General features: G+C 40.7%; 1 protein-coding gene across 1 annotated transcript in view; it reads right to left on the bottom strand.

The window, feature by feature from the left end:
- Nucleotides 1-1,971: 1,971 nt before the first annotated feature.
- The window catches only part of PELI2 (pellino E3 ubiquitin protein ligase family member 2), a 217,407-nt gene continuing 199,748 nt past the window's right edge, over nucleotides 1,972-19,630 (bottom strand). Inside the window, exons 4-6 of the mRNA XM_003408488.4 lie at nucleotides 18,872-19,069; nucleotides 16,548-16,736; nucleotides 1,972-8,938 (exon numbers count right to left, since the gene is read on the bottom strand). Of these exons, the coding sequence (XP_003408536.2) occupies nucleotides 8,372-8,938; nucleotides 16,548-16,736; nucleotides 18,872-19,069 (954 nt within the window). The 3' untranslated portion in view covers nucleotides 1,972-8,371. The remainder of the gene's footprint in view (nucleotides 8,939-16,547; nucleotides 16,737-18,871; nucleotides 19,070-19,630) is intronic.

Raw genomic sequence — 19,630 nt, 5'->3', positions numbered from 1 at the left:
AGCAGCTGAGTGCTTTAACCACTGTATCACCAGGACTTCTTTGCAGGGTAGTAAACCAAACCAAACCCAACCCTTTGCCATCTAGTTGATTCTGACTCATAGCAACTCTATAGGACAGAGTAGAACTGCCCCATTAGGGTTTCCAAGGAGTGACGGGCGGATTCAAATTGCTGACCTTTTCGTTAGCAGCTGGAACTCTTAACCACTGTGCCACCAGGGCTCTTTGCAGGGAAGTAGAGGGTGGCAAATTACTAGCTGGGAGCATCAGCATGCTGTGGGCATTCACCAGCGTGTTTCTTAGATGGACTGGAGAAGAGTGGACAGTCCTCTAAGAGGGCTGGTCAAACAAACATGGAATTCACCATTTTCCAAGGTCATAAGGTTTTATGACTTTTTTACCAGAGCATTTTCTGGGACTCAAGTTCTAAAGAACAGACGTTAGGAAATGGTGTTGCAAGTGAACAATACAAACAACTAGTACTTATTGAGCACTTATTAGTATATACTGCAATGTATATGCTAACTTTACAACAACTCTAAGGGATAGGAGCACTATTATCACCTCCATTTTATAGATGAATAAATACTTTCCCATCCATTTTACCCATTGAATCTAAACAACAGAACACCACAGAAATAATTATGTAGAAATCAAACTCTGAAATTGAAAAAGGGTTCTTTTCCAAGTTTTACTATAAATAATATATGGTAGAAGCTCAAACCTGATAATGCCAATTTTGCTGACTCACAGCAAGTTTCCACCATGTTTATGACAATTTTGAAAGCTCAGCAAGCTCCCAGAATTATGTATAAATCTCATCTTTAACACCACCCTCCAAACCACTTTGAGAGTCTCTGGAGGTTTTTCCCTGTAGGGCAGAAACGGTTAGAGGCATGAACTAGAGAAACCAATGGCAAAAGATAGGGAATGCAAGCTTAGGGAAGAAGCAACGGAGTTGAGTCGGGTCCATTCATGTAAGAGAAAATGGCAGCTAGACTCACATGGCAGGGAGGAAACCTGACTGGCTTGGCCATCTATTCCCATTCTCACGTGGGGCCACATTCCCTGGGCTCCCAGGTAACCGAGTTGTGTAGGCAGAAACTGATGAGTACAACGGTGATTTAATAACTTTTTTTTATAGTAGAGGAATACAATCAGTTCAATGGTTTAGCTGAATAAGGGTTTCTCAAAGTATGGAACATGGATCACCTGCAGAGTCATGTGGCCTGTCTGTCCAAAGCGCAAATTCCTAGAGAGACCTAGGGAACTGGAACATCAACCTCTGTAGCTGTGGCTAAAAAAAAAAAAAAATTTTTTTTTTTTTTTGCATTTTAAGCAAACACCTCAGATCACACTGCTGTCAAGTTTGGACCTGGAAGTAGGCAAGGAAAAAAAAAAATTTTTTTTTTTTAAGACTCCATTATATCTCTTTTAACCCTAAGAAGAACAACCTAAATATTTTTTCAACTAGAACCTGTTAAGAAGATAGAAGAAGTAATGCTTAAGAATAACGCAATTCAGGCATTCCCTTGCAGGCCCCATGATTAGCAGTGGATGTTCAGGGTGGCCCAACAGAGTGAAAGGTTTGTTCAGGCTTCAATATGCTACATCTGTGGCCTCATTTGGCCAGTCTCAGACACGTTTTGTGCTCTTGGAGAGAGAAGTTCCTTCTGAAGCTGTTCACTGCAGATATACAACTTGTCACTTCTCCCTCTGTTCCCAAAGCCACATTTCAAAACTTAGATAGAACAATCTTTTTGGTTAAATAACTGAAAGTAAGACCAGAATGAAACTCAAGTCACAATGAAAAATTCCTTTTTAAAGTTTAGAGAGATGTACCCCCAAATATTAACAGTAGTTATCTTTGGAGGATGGGATTGTGAATAGCTTTTATATTATTCTTTATACTTGCCAGATGGTTAATTTTTTTTTTTTTTACAAGGACCCTATCTTGTAGTTTTTTTTTTTAAATTCTGGTTATAAAAGAAATTCCTTTAACAAATACACTTTTTAAAGAAAGTGGATTTTGAGACATTTCAGAATAGCATTCTGTTTTCATCTTAACAAAAAAAATAGTAAAGAAGACCCTTGAGAATATGCAATTCTGTTTTAATCTTCTTGACAGGCTCATGTGCATTCTCTCTAATGGTAAGTGGAAGTGTGATAAGAGGAACAAACAACTATGTTGTAAGTCTGAAAAATATCTCAAAGCAGGGAAAAATGGGAGGATCCTGAATTTTTTCATCTGAAGGATTAAGAAAAATTTTGCTACTTTATTTCAATTCTAAGATACAATTTTTCCACAACTTCTCTGAACTTGGTACGTATCTTTTTTTTTTTTTTTTTAAAGAAGTTTGAGATATAATTTGCACCATAAAAATCATTCTTTTACAGTGGTTTTTAGTATATTCAGTTGTGCAACAATTACCACTATTGAATTTTAGAATATTTTCATCACACCCCAGGAAAACCCCTTATCCGTTAGTAATCACTCCTCATTCCCCTCTTTCCTCAAGCCCTGGCAACCATTCATCTACTTTCTGTCTATGGACCTGCCTATTCCCAGCATACAATCGGTGGCCTTTTGTGTCAGCTCCTTTCACTCGGGATGTTTCCAGGCTTCATCCACATTGTAGTGTGACTCAGCACTTCATTTTATGGCCAAATACTGGTCCATTGTAACTGGACAAATGGACACAGGGAACCTGGGGTGGAAAAGGAGAGCGTGCTGTCACATTGTGGGGACTGCAACCAATGTCACAAAACATGTGTATAAGTTTCTGAATGAAAAATTAACCTGAGCTGTAAACTTTTGCCTAAAGCACAATAAATTCCATTGTATGAATATACAGCTTTTTTTTATCCATTCATCTGTTAATGTACACTTGAGCTGTTTCCATTTTTTGGCTATTATGAATAATGCTGCTATAAACATTTGTGTACAAGTTTTTGAAGGAACATGTTTTCAATTCTCTTGAATATATACCTCGGAGTGCAACTGCTGAGTCACATGGCTACTGCACATCTAACTTTTTGAGACACTGCCAAACTGTTTCAAAGCAACTGCACCATTTTAAAGTTCAACCAACAGTGTATGAGCGTTTCAATTTTTTCCACATCCTCCCCAACACTTGTTACTGTCTTTTTGATTTTTAGCTATCCTAATGGGTACAATGTGATATCTCATTGTGGTTTTGATATGGATTTCCCTGAGGGTTAATGACGTTGAACATCTCTTCATGTGCTTATTGGCCATTTGTGTATTTTCTTTGGAGAAATGTCTACTTAAATCTTTTGCCCATTTTTAAATTATTTGTCTTACATATTCTGGATACAAGTTCCTTATCAGACGTATGATTTGCCAATATTTTCTACTTTGTGTGTCGCTTTTTCATTTTCTTGACAGTGTCCTTTGATGCACTGAGGGTTTTAATTTTGATGAAGTCCAAGTTATCTAATTTTTCTTTTTTCACTTGTGTTTTCTGGTCTTGTATTGAGAAGCTGTTGCTCTAGTTGTCCCAGCACCATTTGTTGAAGACTGTTCTTTCCCCTTCAGTTGAACTGTCTTGGCATCCTTGTCAAACAAGATGTATTTTACAATTGTCATCGGCTAGGTTTTTCTACAATAGCTCATCTTACAATTCATGGCATCTTAGAGTCGATAAAATATGTAATACTTAACCCTTTAATTATAAGCCTATATAAATGTATATTTTTTTTTTAGAAATTAAAGGTCTATTTCCCTCAATGCTACTAAGACTCCTTAAATATCAATATGACAAAATGTCATAAATGCATGTGTTCTCTTATGCTACATATACTAGTTTCTTAAGGCTCCAAAGCTTATGCACAATCCTTATTAAGCTGTTAAAAGTGAAGATTGTCACAAAAGTAGCAATGTTACTATAATGATCAATGAAGAAAATCCATTAATTTTTACGAGCCAGATTAAGTTCTCCTGGAAGTTAGACTTACCTATTTGACAGAGACGTGATGTTGTAAGGAATGGTAATATAAGCACCAACAGAATTATTCTAATTTAAAAAAAAATGTAGGAAATTTGCAGAGTTCAGATTTTAATATGTATTGTGCAGAATATAAAATAATGAACAAAGCTCAACTGCTTGGGATAAACTTGGAACTGTGAAAAATGTAAAAATCAAGTCTATTTTTGTATCAACTTCTTTTTGAATGTCCTGATAAACCCAGTGACAACCACAGAGTCTGAAGACAACAACTCACAAACATACTGAGATCCGTTTAATAGTTTTTGAAGACTTTTCCTGTAAAATGGCTTGTATTTCCACAGGTACAATAGTGAAGAAATAAACTTTTCAATTTGACATGAGATATAAAAGAACAGTTTTACAAATATATCCATAAAATTTAACTGCTCATAACACTATACATGGTAAATATGACCACCCCCTTAACTTCTAGACTATTTAATACAGAGAAGCAATGTCATCTCAGTTAAAAAGAAACAACTTCCCTTTCTTTCACTGAGTTTATTTTTGCTTGTTTTGAAACATGTTAAATAAAAATGGAAAAATATCTGCTTTTCCCTAGGGATTCTTCATGAGGGCTAAAATTTATTTGTGACAACATATGTTTTACTAAAAAGAAAATACCAAAAAATTTTTTTGTTTTACTGCTTCAATAATGCTTACAATCTTTTTGAAAAGATCCTTATCTCACTGGCCTTTGACTGGGTCTTTAAGGAGACAATGACAACAGAGCTGAGCTCCATTATACCCTCAGCCCGCAGAGGCCAACCTATGGGGATATATGATCAACAGCCAAGGGAACGGAGCTGGATTTGGTTTAAAATCAAGGTTCCTCAGTTTGTCTACCAGAAATTCCACTGTTAGTGGGCAAGACTGCATGAAGATACTAGTTTTCCCGGCATTAGCAATGGTGTGATCATAATCCTTTCGTGTAAATCCAAAGAATGGCTTTAAAAGAAGAAAAATTGAGCAAAATCACAGAATTGCAGGTAAAGGTTCTGTAACCACTATTACACTTAAATTAAGAAATAGAAAATGAGCTCCTTAAACCCCCAAATAACAATACTGAGCTCCCGAAAAACAGTGGTTTGAGTTTTCCATGTGAGCAAAAAAAAAAAGGCATTGAGACTTTATGAAGAAAAGACTTCTCAGTTTTCCTAATGCAGTATATGTAATGACTTAAAATAACTCCCCTATTGATAGTGGAAAATAAAATCTGCTACAATCACGTTTATGCCAGTTCCTGGCATATTTCTGCATCCAGATTCATTAGTCTCCTTAATGGAGCCCATCATTTTTCCAATGGCTTTCTCCTTTCTTTAAACCCTAACCCTGAAATTCTATAACCAGTTACATCACGTGGCTTCCCTGAGGCACAAAGGTACCAAACTCTATAATTAACTATTGAGAAATGATAAATATGCACTCTATTTATATTGAAAGATTTTAATTCTTTTGGGCTACAGTGGGGGGGGGGGACCAAAACACAACAGAAAGCTTAACACTTACTCTGCAGTGTGAACCGTAGCCCTTTTAGTAAAAACCTGAACCAAATAAGGGAAATGTTGAGTCGCAGCACCAATTATTAACAATAAAAAAAAAAAATTCTGGGCTAGAAAAATACTCAGAGTTGTATCCCATTCACTCTGAATCTTTTTTTTTTTTTTGGTACTAATCTGAAGCGAACCACTGAAAAAATAATATAAATCTATGGAAATGCATCACTGGGGTCTTTACTTTTGGAAACCTATTTGCAAAAAGGCATCTCGGTCGGGCCGAGACCAGGGTAATTGGTCGGCAATTTCCTATGTACACACACTGGGAAGTGGGACTTGCCCTTTAAAAGATGGCAAGCAAGATGTAAAAATGAAAGTGACCTTGGAGAAGGTACCTTTTCCGAACTGTATTACTCTACTCTTACAAAATAAATTACTCTCAACTCTGAGAAAAAAATCTCATCAGCCAAACTACAAGGGGTCCTTTCTGGCAGATGTGCCACCGCTCTGCAGTTCCTCAGGCAGGGCGGGAGGGGACCTCATGGAGAAGCCAAAGGGAAAGACTAGATACTGATAGAAGGTGGTTCACTGTTACCCCTTCCAAAAGCGTAGAACTTACTATCCAAACTTCAACTTCCACTTAGCTACCTGAGTTTACTAACAGTCAGAAGCTTTTCAAGTTGGAAGATAATTTTACTGTTGGGCATATGTTACATGTAGAACTACTAGACCAATATATATGGGATCAGAGTATAACTTTCTGGAACTTTTTTCTTTTTTTTTCTGGATAGGTAAAATCCAGCCTTTCTGGATGCAAGACCACTTACCTTACAAGACAGTTTTAAGGTATCAGGAATCCTCGAGATACCACCCTTTAGCCATACGGTAAGAAAAGGGAATTTGTGCCTCCTTTATTGTTTTGTGAAGCCCAAAGAATCCACAGGCTGAGAAGACACACTCTACCACCAGGGAATGCTAACTGCTGGAGACTCTTGCTAAATCAAAAGGCATCTGATATATTATTCTAGGCAATTCAATTTTTTCATTCATTTTCTGTTTGCAGGGAGAACAAGCTATACAGAATAGAGTAAGCTATCAGAGAATGGCTGTTGGTTTTTGCATCATTTAAGATCACAAAAAAAAAAAAGCACTTCACCCTAAAAAATGATCTCCATTTGAAAAATAAAGCTATTTTACAACCGAGAGGCCGAACTTTTTAAATATTAAGTCAAATTAAGCAGCAGCAGCAGCAATGAAAAGTACTTTATCACTTCAAGGAAATGGGCATTGAAAATGGGCTAGAATGAAATGATGTACTGGCAAAATACAAAAAGACCAATTCAAGTATGGAAATAGTATATTAGAATCATATAAATTATATATCTTTACAAAAGTTAAAAACACGTAGCACACATCTGCAACGGTCAATTTAAGAGGACCTAAGTCGTTTAAATAAATACTAGCTCCATGTAGTAGGGATCTATTTAATCTCAGCCAGCACTGGCAGTTTCACGTATACTAAAGAACCTTTAAATTCTAGAAGTAGTGATACTACTGACACCAGGCACAGAGAGGGATCATCCAAGAATTATTATTCAAAATGAAAGGAAACTAACAGGGAGGGATGGTGGAACTCATATGAAATTCTGATTTAATTATCCCTCAGTAAACACTCATTTGCTCTCTGGAAATCAGGAATTTCAAATGATCTCTGCAGATGTATCACTCGGTGTTGTGTATATCTAATGATCACATTTAAATTTAGTTGGATTTGCAAACATTTTCAAAACTTACAGGGCTCCTTAAGCTGCAAGGGAAGGTGACAGATGGCAGAAAGTGAGTGAACAAACACAACTTGCATCATGTGATGGCGTGCTTTTTAGGCTCAGAGAATTTTGGCTTTCTTAAGAGAAAAAAAAAAATCTTATAGAACCCAACAAGTGGCCTTAAAAAGGAACAGCTTATCTTTAATCACTCTTAAATCTTAAACAATTCAGTATGCAAATTAACTTCATATTCTACTAGCTAGGCCGTGTGGACTGCTGCAGTGATCACCCTTGGTTAATGAATTTTAAGAGTTACGACATCTTAGTCAATGAAACAGTTTTGAGCATGCAAGATGAATGTTGGGGACATTTCAAATTAGGCGGAAATAACGAAAGACAGACTAACAAGTTATGGAACATTCTTTGTTTGAAATGCCAAAGTATTCAATGAATGTGGGTATAAAGTAATAAAATTCCACTATAGTTAAGAAAAAAAAAAAACCCCACCATATATGAATATTCTTTCCCAAATAAAGAAAAACAAATCCGAAAAAAGTTCTAGATTTCAAAACAACCACCTGTGCACAGGTCTCCTGTCAACCATACCATTTTACAGAGCCACCCCTTTGGTGTCTGGTCAGGTTCCAGCTGTTAGCAAGTATTTCCTGATACCACCTGTCTCTCAGTTAACACCTACAATGCAGCACTGAAGGCTGTCCTTCATTAAGAGCCAATGACTTTTGAATAAATGTCTTCTACATTTGTAAAATATGATTTAAAGGCTTGTCTAAGTTTCCAAAGGGGGAAAAAAAGCTTGGTTAAAATCCAAGGTCAAAATAAAAGCATGGTATTTTAAATCCAATTATTACAAGGATATGATGGTTTAATCAAGTTGACTATGCTGCTGTTTTGAGCATGCAACACACCACTGGTATCTGTGAAATTCCTGGCATGTTTCACCACTGTGTCCCCTCTTTTTTTTTGTAGCCTCAATCCCTCCCCCCACTTAATAAACAACATTATAAAAAGGTAAAATCTAGAGTTAGTGGCAAAATCTTCACAGTAACTTGTTAATAAAGTCGTTGATGGCTGTCAAGGGCATCAGTCAACCGGACCTTGGAAAATTAATTTGATGCAGTTTTGTTCCCCAACCAGCTGCGTCGCACAGAAAGGGCAGGCAGCGTGAAATGCATGAGTTCCATGAGGCAATGGGATCTGAGACCAATACTTTGCAGACTTCTCTGAGCACACATGTCCACAAGGGGTAAAAGCATGAGTTGGTGGTCCGGCATCCACGTAAAATCCCGCCTCGCAGCCAAGCCAGAGAGGTACATAGGGGCCCACAGTTCTGCACATGGGACACTCCCTCTCGTTGGCCTCCGTGTCGCTCCGGTGGCCCCAGTTGTGGTACCCGTGCACGTGGCCACAGCTGAGATAGGCCCAGGGCTGCTTCTCCTCCACCACCTCTTTCCTGTTGATGCTGGGGAAGGCCAAGGTATTGAGGCCCACAGGACACTGTGGTCGGGCGGCATTGATCTCCTGCCGGAGAGCTTCTATGTGTTTCTGAGTTGGAGTATGAAAAAGGCCGTCTGCTGTTCTCCAGAGAAGAGTGGCCCCACACAGGTCAATGAGGGAGCCGTCCTGCAGCACGTTGGTCTCACTTTCCACCTACAACAAGGTTTGACAGACATGCCTTTAAAAACAAAACTCAGCAAATCCCTCCAGCATTCTTTCCTCTCAGAATAAACAAAAACCATCTCTGAAGTACAGGATGCAGTCAAACATTAGTCGGGAGGTGGTCTACCCCACTGACAAGAGGACTGGGGGAGTAACTAACCTGCGCGAGCCTCAGTTTGTTCATTGAAAGACTGGATATAATACATATGTGCCATATGCACAAGGCGCTCAGCACAGCTCAGTTAACGTAGTGATCATTTCAGTGAACTTCACAAATAGTAGATTTTTACTTTTTTCCTCATGAAGTCAATTACACAACTACTCACTGTTCTCATAAGGGACAGGTGAGGTCTTAACAGTACACCTAGGGAAGACTCCCGCTCATTTCTACCCAAGTCAATCCAGAAGACCCTGGGGCACCTGCGATAATCACTAGAGAGGTCTAAAAGACCTCTGGTAACTCTTGGCTCCACAGGTACCTTGAATGTATCTCTTTATCCTTCATTCCTTAGGGTTGAAGCACAAGTGTTCACCATTGGTCTTCATTTTTAAAAGGATGGCTGTGCTCTGGCAACAAGTGCTTACAAGACTGATTAACAGCTGACAAGAAGCACAGAGGTCAGCAGAAAGTCCATCAGTGCCTCCAGGTGCAGGGTATGTCCTAAGCACTGCAGGTACAAAAACCAGGAACACCTCTTCCCCATCCTAAAGAGACTTGTTCTTTAGTCGTGGGAGACAGACGTGCCTACAGCTAGGAGCTAGTTGAGATCAGTAGGTCCTGAAAGTGCTCTGTGAGGCCATATCACCACAGTGGTTAACAGCATGGGATCTGGAGCCCAACAGCCTGGGTTTGATTCCAGGCTGTCACTTATTATTACCCTGTGACATTACTAACTGTGAATCGACTCGATGGCAACTGTTTTAAGCTCTCTGTGTCTCAGTTTCCTCTTCTGTAAAATACAGATAAGGTTGTGAGGATTAAATAAGCTAATACAAATAAAGCACTTAGGACAATGTCTGGTGCAAAACTAAGTGGTATGTAAATATTTGTTACTAGGACTTTGAGGCCAGAATTTTTTTTTTTTGCATTTTTTTAAATTGAGATGAAAATATACACACCAAACCATTCACCAACCCAACAATTTCTGCATGTAAAATTCAGTGACCTTGATTACATTCTTCACATTGTGCAAACATTATCACTATCCTTTTCCAAATTATTCCACACCACTAACATAAACTCAATGCCCCCTAAGCAAAAGCTTCCCCTTTCCCCCTCCCTCTCACCCCTGCTAAGCACTAATAATCTTTGGCTCCTATATATTTGCTTATCTCATGTGAGATCGATCATACAGCATTTATCCCTTTGCGACTGACTTCACTCAACACAATGTTGTCAAGGTTCATCCAAAAATGGTTTTAAAAGGGTTTTCCTTCTGAACAGAGATTTGAAAAAAGTGTGGCAGGAGTCAGTGGGTGGGATGGAAGGAAAGAGGTCTGAAAAGGCCAAACAGCATGTGTACTGGAGGAACAACAAGGAGTTCAACAAGGTTCAACAGATAGTTAGACATTCTGTTCACTGCCAGGTCCCTAGCTCCGAGCCCCAGCTTAGTAATAACGACTAATACGTTATGGAGTGTTACCACTGCTGCACTGTTTTGAGTGTCTCCATGCATTTAACTTACTATTACTATTCTAATTCACTAGATGAGGAAGTCAGACACAGAGAGGTTAAGTCACTGATTCAAGACCACAAAGCTACGAAGTGGTGAAACCAGGACTTGAAGCTGGTGGCCTCACTCTGTAACAGTGAAGACACTCAGGTGCTAACTGAAAGGTTAGAGGTTCAAGTCTACTCAGTGGTACCTGGGAAGAAAGGCCTGGAGATCTACTTCAGAAAAATCTGCCACTGAAAACCCTGTGGAGCACTGCTCTACTCTCACACACATGGGGTCTCCAGGAGTCAGAGCTGATGCCACTGAAAACCCTGTGGAGCACTGCTCTACTCTCACACACATGGGGTCGCCAGGAGTCAGAGCTGATGCCACTGAAAACCCTGTGGAGCACTGCTCTACTCTCACACACAGGGGGTCGCCAGGAGTCAGAGCTGATGCCACTGAAAACCCTGTGGAGCACTGCTCTACTCTCACACACATGGGGTCGCCAGGAGTCAGAGCTGATGCCACTGAAAACCCTGTGGAGCACTGCTCTACTCTCACACACATGGGGTCGCCAGGAGTCAGAGTTGATGCCACTGAAAACCCTGTGGAGCACTGCTCTACTCTGACACACATGGGGTCGCCAGGAGTCAGAGCTGATGCCACTGAAAACCCTGTGGAGCACTGCTCTACTCTGACACACATGAGGACGCCAGGAGTCAGAGCTGATGCCACTGAAAACCGTGTGGAGCACTGCTCTACTCTCATACACATGGGGTCGCCAGGAGTCAGAGTTGATGCCACTGAAAACCCTGTGGAGCACTGCTCTACTCTCACACACATGAGGTCGCCAGGAGTCAGAGCTGATGCCACTGAAAACCCTGTGGAGCACTGCTCTACTCTCACACACATGAGGTAGCCAGGAGTCAGAGCTGATGCCACTGAAAACCCTGTGGAGCACTGCTCTACTCTCACACACATGGGGTCGCCAGGAGTCAGAGTTGATGCCACTGAAAACCCTGTGGAGCACTGCTCTACTCTGACACACATGGGGTCGCCAGGAGTCAGAGCTGATGCCACTGAAAACCCTGTGGAGCACTGCTCTACTCTCACACACATGGGGTCGCCAGGAGTCAGAGCTGATGCCACTGAAAACCCTGTGGAGCACTGCTCTACTCTCACACACATGGGGTCGCCAGGAGTCAGAGCTGATGCCACTGAAAACCCTGTGGAGCACTGCTCTACTCTCACACACATGGGGTCGCCAGGAGTCAGAGCTGATGCCACTGAAAACCGTGTGGAGCACTGCTCTACTCTCACACACATGGGGTCGCCAGGAGTCAGAGCTGATGCCACTGAAAACCCTGTGGAGCACTGCTCTACTCTCACACACATGAGGTCGCCAGGAGTCAGAGCTGATGCCACTGAAAACCCTGTGGAGCACTGCTCTACTCTGACACACATGGGGTCGCCAGGAGTCAGAGTTGATGCCACTGAAAACCCTGTGGAGCACTTGTCTCCGCTGACACACATGGGGCCGCCAGGAGTCAGAGCTTATGCCACGGAAAACCCTGTGGAGCACTGCTGTACTCTGACACACATGGGGTCGCCAGGAGTCAGAGCTGATGCCACTGAAAACCCTGTGGAGCACTGCTCTACTCTGACACACATGGGGTCGCCAGGAGTCAGAGCTGATGCCACTGAAAACCCTGTGGAGCACAGCTCCACTCTCACACACATGGGGTCGCCAGGAGTCAGAGCTGATGCCACTGAAAACCCTGTGGAGCACTGCTCTACTCTCACACACAGGGGGTCGCCAGGAGTCAGAGCTGATGCCACTGAAAACCCTGTGGAGCACTGCTCTACTCTCACACACATTGGGTCGCCAGGAGTCAGAGCTGATGCCACTGAAAACCCTGTGGAGCACTGCTCTACTCTCACACACAGGGGGTCGCCAGGAGTCAGAGCTGATGCCACTGAAAACCCTGTGGAGCACTGCTCTACTCTCACACACATGGGGTCGCCAGGAGTCAGAGCTGATGCCACTGAAAACCCTGTGGAGCACTGCCCTACTCTCACACACATGAGGTCGCCAGGAGTCAGAGCTGATGCCACTGAAAACCCTGTGGAGCACTGCTCTACTCTGACACACATGGGGTCGCCAGGAGTCAGAGTTGATGCCACTGAAAACCCTGTGGAGCACTTGTCTCCGCTGACACACATGGGGCCGCCAGGAGTCAGAGCTTATGCCACGGAAAACCCTGTGGAGCACTGCTGTACTCTGACACACATGGGGTCGCCAGGAGTCAGGGTTGACCTGATGGCACTTTTTTTTTTTTTTTCCCTCAAAAAGTTGCCTGTTTTCCCTCTTAACTGTTATTTCCCTCTTTGTGAACAAAATGTGTAGTTTGTCCCCAGAACATAATGTGCAGGAGGCAACATGGGGAAGACACCCTGTTACCAGCTACTGGACAGAAGTTAGGGATTGAGATTTTAGTTTTTCAATTAAAAAAAAGTGCGGAGAACGCACAATCAATGACAGCGTTATGGAAGGAAGAAAGGTAAAACATAATGGCTCCTACATGTCAACTATTTAGGTGTACTATAACCCAAAACCCGCTGCCGTCAAGTCGATTATTCAAGTCCCCGCCTACCACTTATTAATAAATGATTTAAAGTCTTGTGTTTCCTCATCTGTAAGTGAGAACACTAACAGCACCAGTCTGATGGGTTGCTTTGAGCAATGCCTGCGGAGAGCACTAATGTAAAAACTAACATAAAGCACCTGGTAGACTGCCTGTGCGTAGTGATTCCACGGTTTTTCTATTTCACCTCAATTAGGTAAGCAAATCAACTTAACCAAATTTACTTAATTTTATGAAAAGGCAATATAGTTTAATAAAATACCTCAAATAGAGTTTAATAAAATACTCAAGGGCCTTGAGAAGAGGTATCATAACATTACCATACGTTATCATTAACCTGGTAAACGAGTAGGACATAATTCTGATTGAAAGTCCATTCACCTATTTACCAAGTGGGGGTTAAGTGCCTAAAAAGACATTTTGCCCATATTTAATTAAATATGTTGGTTAAGCACCAAAGTTCCATCATTTGCTGTAATGATGCATAAACATGATTTGTTGCTAAGAACACGTTGATTTATATCAAATGCTGAGTATGACATTAATACAAAATATTCCATTAGCACTAGCTCCCCAAAGTGAGGACGGGGCATCTAATACTGTTATGATGAACAAATATTCAGGACTTTCAGCAGATCATTTTATTCCTTACATTTTTAGATTAGATTGCAAATAAAGAGTACTGTCAGAGACCATCCCCAAAATCTAATCTCTAGATAGACATAAAATATATCAAATGCTACCAGCAACACATACAGGACCCAAGAGTCATAAATTGAAAGAGAAGCTCAAAGAACCAGTATGATTTCATCTCAGACAGAGACGAAATGTTATCCAGGTTAACAACAGGGGATTGGAAGGAGGATGGATGTCTCTGTTCAGTCACCCAGACACCCAAGATCACATGGATTGAAATCTCCATTGTTGGCCAGTCAATTTTATACTACCAAAGAGTACGGTACAATTTCACTTAGATTTAAGTGTAACTTACAGAGACTAACTTAAAAATTAACCCCCCCCCCAAAAAAAAAAACCAAACCTGCTGCTGTCGAGTCAATTCTGACTCATAGTGACCCTACAGGATGGAGTAGAACTGCCCCATAGAGTTTCCAAGGAACATCTGGTGGATTTGAACTGCCAACCTTTCGTTTGGCAGCCGTAGCACTTAACCACTATGCCATCAGGGTTTCCAAACTTAGTCTATATTTAATGCAACCATTCATACAAGGTGTTCTTCAAGTCGATTCTTTTCAGTACAACTGTAAAATTCTCTGGCACACACAGCAGCCTCAGCTGGGTCACATATCATAACCAGAATGGGCCAGAAGCTCATCAGGGACTGGCCTTCCTGAACAACTAGCTTTCCAAGGATTTCAATGCTTTGTTTTTCCCTCAGGAAGGCAAATGCTCTGGTAACCCCTCTCAGATGAATGCCAGGCGTGGCTTTCTGTGAGACAATGGCAATTAGGAGCCCAGATGATCACTCAGGAGACCTGAGGTTCAATCCCATGCGTGGCCACCTTCCAACTCTGTGACAGTGGGCAATCTTTAATCTCCTATACCATACCTTCTGAGTCCATAAAATGGGTTGATTCCACCTTCTGACAGGGCTCGTGTCAGGGAGCAAATTAGCTAATGTCTCTGAAATGTTAACACACCACCTGCACCCGGCAACCATTACCGACTTCCTACTGATTAATGGGAAACCCTGGTGGCATAGTGATTAACTGCTACGGCTGCTTACCAAAGGGAGAGCAGTTCGAATCCGCCAGGCGCTCCTTGGAAACTCTATGGGACGGTTCTACTCTGTCCAATAGGGTTGCTATGAGTCGGAATCAACTCGACGGCACTGGGTTTGGTTTGGTTTTTTACTGATTGATGACCAATTCAGCCAAGCTAAGTCAGTGTTGTGTAAAATTATCCAATGATAAAAAGTTACTTGGCAAATTTTGCTTTCACATTCCCTTCCCTATTTACACCTCTCGAAAAGTATTTAAACACTACTGAATTTGCTAGGCCTTTCTTAGGAAATGCTTCTTGGATTTACTTAGCCATGATGCTCCAGCTCTAGGCTTTATTGTAAAATGCAGATGCTGTCCCTGCTGCTGAATAACGGTGTAAAAGAGTCATAAAAATACCAATTCTCTAAAAACAAGGGTGCATTAGAGAACAGCAAGCCAAGTTAGTGAAACAGTTTCCTATCTTCTTTTTCTATCACACGAGTATCTGGTTATCATCTTTGTTTCTGAAAAACACTTGGTCACATTCTCTATTCCCTAGACATTTTCCTGTGGGAGTTTTGAAAAAGATATTTGCTCCCCCTTGCTGTAGCTTCTACCTAGCAATTAAGTAAAAATATAAGGAGTGTAAAGTTTACTAAGAACCTTTTAGCAGTTGTGCCATATCGCTAGCCACAGCAAGATCAGAAACCTAAAGCTTCTCATTTAAGGTATTGTGATATTTTTCCATAGAAGAAAAGGTTAAAAGACGAACCGCTTTAGGGCAGGGGAATAAGTGGTGATATTTACAGAAAAACATTAACATGCCAAGTCCATGTAGTACGTGAATCATTTCAAGTAAAAAAACTGTAACTATGATTTTAGTGAAGAATATAAGGAATAGATTCTTACTGTAAACTCAAGGAAAAAAAAAAAAGCTAACTTAATTAACTTTTAGTTCCAGGAAAGTCTTGTGATTAATTCTATAATTTATAATTTCACTCATTAGTCTTGGACTGCTTAGACTTTTTCCGAATTAGCAAAGTTTTGCCCTATAAGTAAGTTCATTCTTCCTAAAGAGAATTTAAGTAGTATTTTGTGGTGGAATACATAATAAAAGAGTAGGCTCTTACCGTGGTGAGGGCTACAGGATAATTTACTTCTACTATGGGAAAGGCTTAATCATGAAAGGAAATAAGGCTACCTCCCTCCTACTTGTAGGTGCTTGGAGAATTTTCATTCTCCTTGATCAATGGTACACAGCATTGTGCCTGTATAAACCATTTGCCATCAAGTCAGCCCTGACTCATGGTGAACCCATGTGTGTCAGAGTAGAACTGTACTTCGTAGGGTTTTCAGTGGCTGACTTTTCAGAAGTAGACTGCCAGGCCTTTCTTCTGAGGTGCCTCTGGATGGACTTGAATCTCCAACCTTTCGGATAGTGGCTGAGCATGTTAACCATTTGCACCACCTAGGGACTCCATACCTGTGTAAGGGTTCTCAATTTCAGAGAGGCAAATGACAGTCTTCAAGTTTATTTTTGTAGTTGAGTACATTTACGAGAGTGAAGTTAACTCACCAGCTTTCCCCTCTGCTGGGCTGACCTGGTTTCTCGCAAGGTGTACACATCTCCACAGACTGAGATCTCGCGCCAGACCCCAGGTTGGGACTCTTCAGTGAAGCCCCCTCTTGGATGCATCACCAGGACGCCGTTGGTAGTGAGCCCATCCATGTGACCATCAGGGTTTTTCCACTTTGCTGCCTTTTCCTGCATAGCATACCACAGGACAGAGGAAGCATGCTAAGATTATGTTCAAAATGAAGAGATTCCAGAATCTCATTAACATATTGGGTACGGGCAGAGGGGAGGAAAGAGATGAATTTTCATTTTCTATTTCAAGCTAGGTAATCAGAAGGATAAAATATGCAATTATTCTGACAATTCTAAAATGGATGGATGATTTATTGCTTGATACACATTATATTTATTCTGAGAGCTTAAGAAACAGAACCTGATCCCTGGTTCTTTCCCTCAGAGATTCTTTTTTTAAAAAGTCCAGGTGATTCCAGAAATCCAGTTTGTGTCCTTCAGTTCTATTTGTGTGTGCTTTCATCCTATCTAAAAATACCTTTACATGCACTAGTTGTCTAGGAAGCATACAGAAGGACAAAGAATCATTTTAAAAATTTTATTAAAGGTACCGTGACGTCACTAGGGTTGGTGTCACCCAGTGCAGTAACTCATGGTGTCATCCCCCCCATGGGCCTCCTCCCGTATCAGACCTTTGTACTAAAGTTACTCATGAATCATAAATCCCATATATCACCCCTTCTTTCCCCTTAATTATTACTTCATTCTCAAAAAAGTTACTGATAGAGGTTCACAGACATTACCACAATATTGTAGCTAAAACACCAGAAAATTTGACAAAATCAGTGACTATAAAAACAGCTCTGACTGGAGGGCATTAGAAGATTCAAAAAGTAAATCAGCATAGAGGTTTAGCCTCGTAGGTGCAGTGGTACATGTAAACTGGGCTTACGAAAAACATTTGTTGTTATAAGTAACTACAGAGGTATTTTTATAAAAAATAATACATTTCTGCTGAAACACTGCACAAACATTTTACAGACAGTCATTTTGGTGTCACCCCCTCTGACACTGTTACCTGGTGCAGTTCGCACACCTCGTAGCCTCCTAGTTACACCATTAGGTACATAATTTCAAAAAATGTTAAGTCAATAAATTGTTGCCATTATATTTTCACACAAATCAATGTTTATACCCTCAAAGGTGGAAGGTACAAGGAACCTGATATGATGTAATAGCATGGCAGATATTCCTGGTTATCTGTACCACGGAGATCATCTTCTTCCACGGTGCTAGACCCCACGTGACATTATTCACATGACTCAGGGGTAAATTAGTATAAGCCACCTATTACAATCCCAGCCCCCTTGGCAATGAGTGGGATAGGAATGGGCATTTGATGGCCAACGAGACATGGGTGAGGTCTTCTGAGAGGCTTCTGGGAAAGGTTTCTTTGCTCTAAAAACAGACAAGCCAAGAACAATGCCTCTGTCACCTCTTCTTCCAATGGAAGTTACCACGTTGCAGGAGATGTCTGGGACCGCAGGAGCTCTCTTTCTCCCACAAGAAGACCTTGTCTGGGGAAGCAGCTGATGTACCAAGGAAGTCAGAGTGCAAGACAGAGAGAATCTGGGTTCTTAAACGGTTGTAGATTAACTGCTAGATTAACCAACCCTGGGCTGGGTTTCTTTGGCACTTCTTGTTACATGGGATAATAAATTTTTATTATTGTTTAGGCTATTTTGAGTGTTTGTTATTTTTTCCCCTATAAAAAATCCTGATTCGAATGGCAACTATATTAAAACTAGATATTCACTACGATGTTTGGATTTCAACTGTATGGAAATGCCATGAGGGCAGGTTTTTTTTTTGTTGTTGTTTAATCTGTTGTTCTCTGTGATATCACATCTACAGCATCTAGTATGGAACACAGCAAGAACTTAATAGTTGCTAAATGAATAACGAACTAATATTTGCCTTCAAACACTAATTACGTAGATTTGGCCCCATCCATCCCTCCCCACAAATAAACCCCCTTAAGCCTATCATCAACATATAACGTCAAATGTTAGTATCAATACATACTTTAAAAAGAGATTACTGTACATATTGTATTTAATATAGCAAATAATAAGTCATGAGTTGAACTGTTTTCAGATTTTTAATAATGGCTTTTCAAACTAGTCATCTGAAAACTAGAATTTCAAAATCTAACTGGAGACATCATATAAATTTTTTGCCACAACTAAGCGTTATATGTCATAATAATGGCTTTTTTCCCTTGCAACAATGTGACTATTGAGAGTACTTACTCCAAGAAATATGTTTTTAGAAGAGTCAAACCCTGCTGCAAATATCCGTGCTGTATAAGGCTCATTCCTGTCACAGACAATCCTGCAGGCGAACCTGGAGATGGTGCTTTGTGTGATCTGGGCTTCGTCGTTGTTTTGGCTGCCAGAAATGGTGTCTGTGACGACGAAGTCGATAGGGCTTTCTGTTGATCTGCCAACCTAAATAAATCAAATATACTTGTGATTCACCTAAAAACTGCTACGTTGCTATATTTTTTTCACATGGAATGGGGGTGTTCAGGATCTCCTTAACATTCATGAGCTCTGCTTGGAGGGTCAGAATTTAATGAACCATTTTTAGTTACATTTCCTTTCCTGTTTAACTAAGGAAGATATTTTAACTAACCACCAGGTTTTAAATATCAAGGCAAAGCTCGATTTTCATTCTGGGGAAAACATTAGATCTTCCCCTAAACATGAGACTTCTCTCCCGGATCAGGTGGAAATATGACTTGCACAGCAAATCATCTTTTTTTTCTTCTTCTTCTTTTATTTCTGGAAAAAATTTTAAAGAAGTCAACAAAGGAATCCCCCTACCCTCTTGCCCACCTCCAGAGAATGGTTTTCTCCACAAAGTAAATCCAACATTGACTGGGACACTGAACGAGAACAGGCCTAACTCTGACAGACAGATAAAATGTCTGTTGCCACTACTCAGTGCAAGTTAAAGACTGATGTAAAGAACTATACAAAGTTTGGGATGCTGTCAAATAAAAGATT

This window comes from Loxodonta africana, chromosome 10, assembly GCF_030014295.1.
Source record: "Loxodonta africana isolate mLoxAfr1 chromosome 10, mLoxAfr1.hap2, whole genome shotgun sequence".
In the NCBI taxonomy this organism is placed as follows: domain Eukaryota; kingdom Metazoa; phylum Chordata; class Mammalia; order Proboscidea; family Elephantidae; genus Loxodonta; species Loxodonta africana.
The sequence above is the reverse complement of the archived record's forward strand: the minus strand, read 5'-3'. Positions and strand labels throughout refer to the sequence as shown.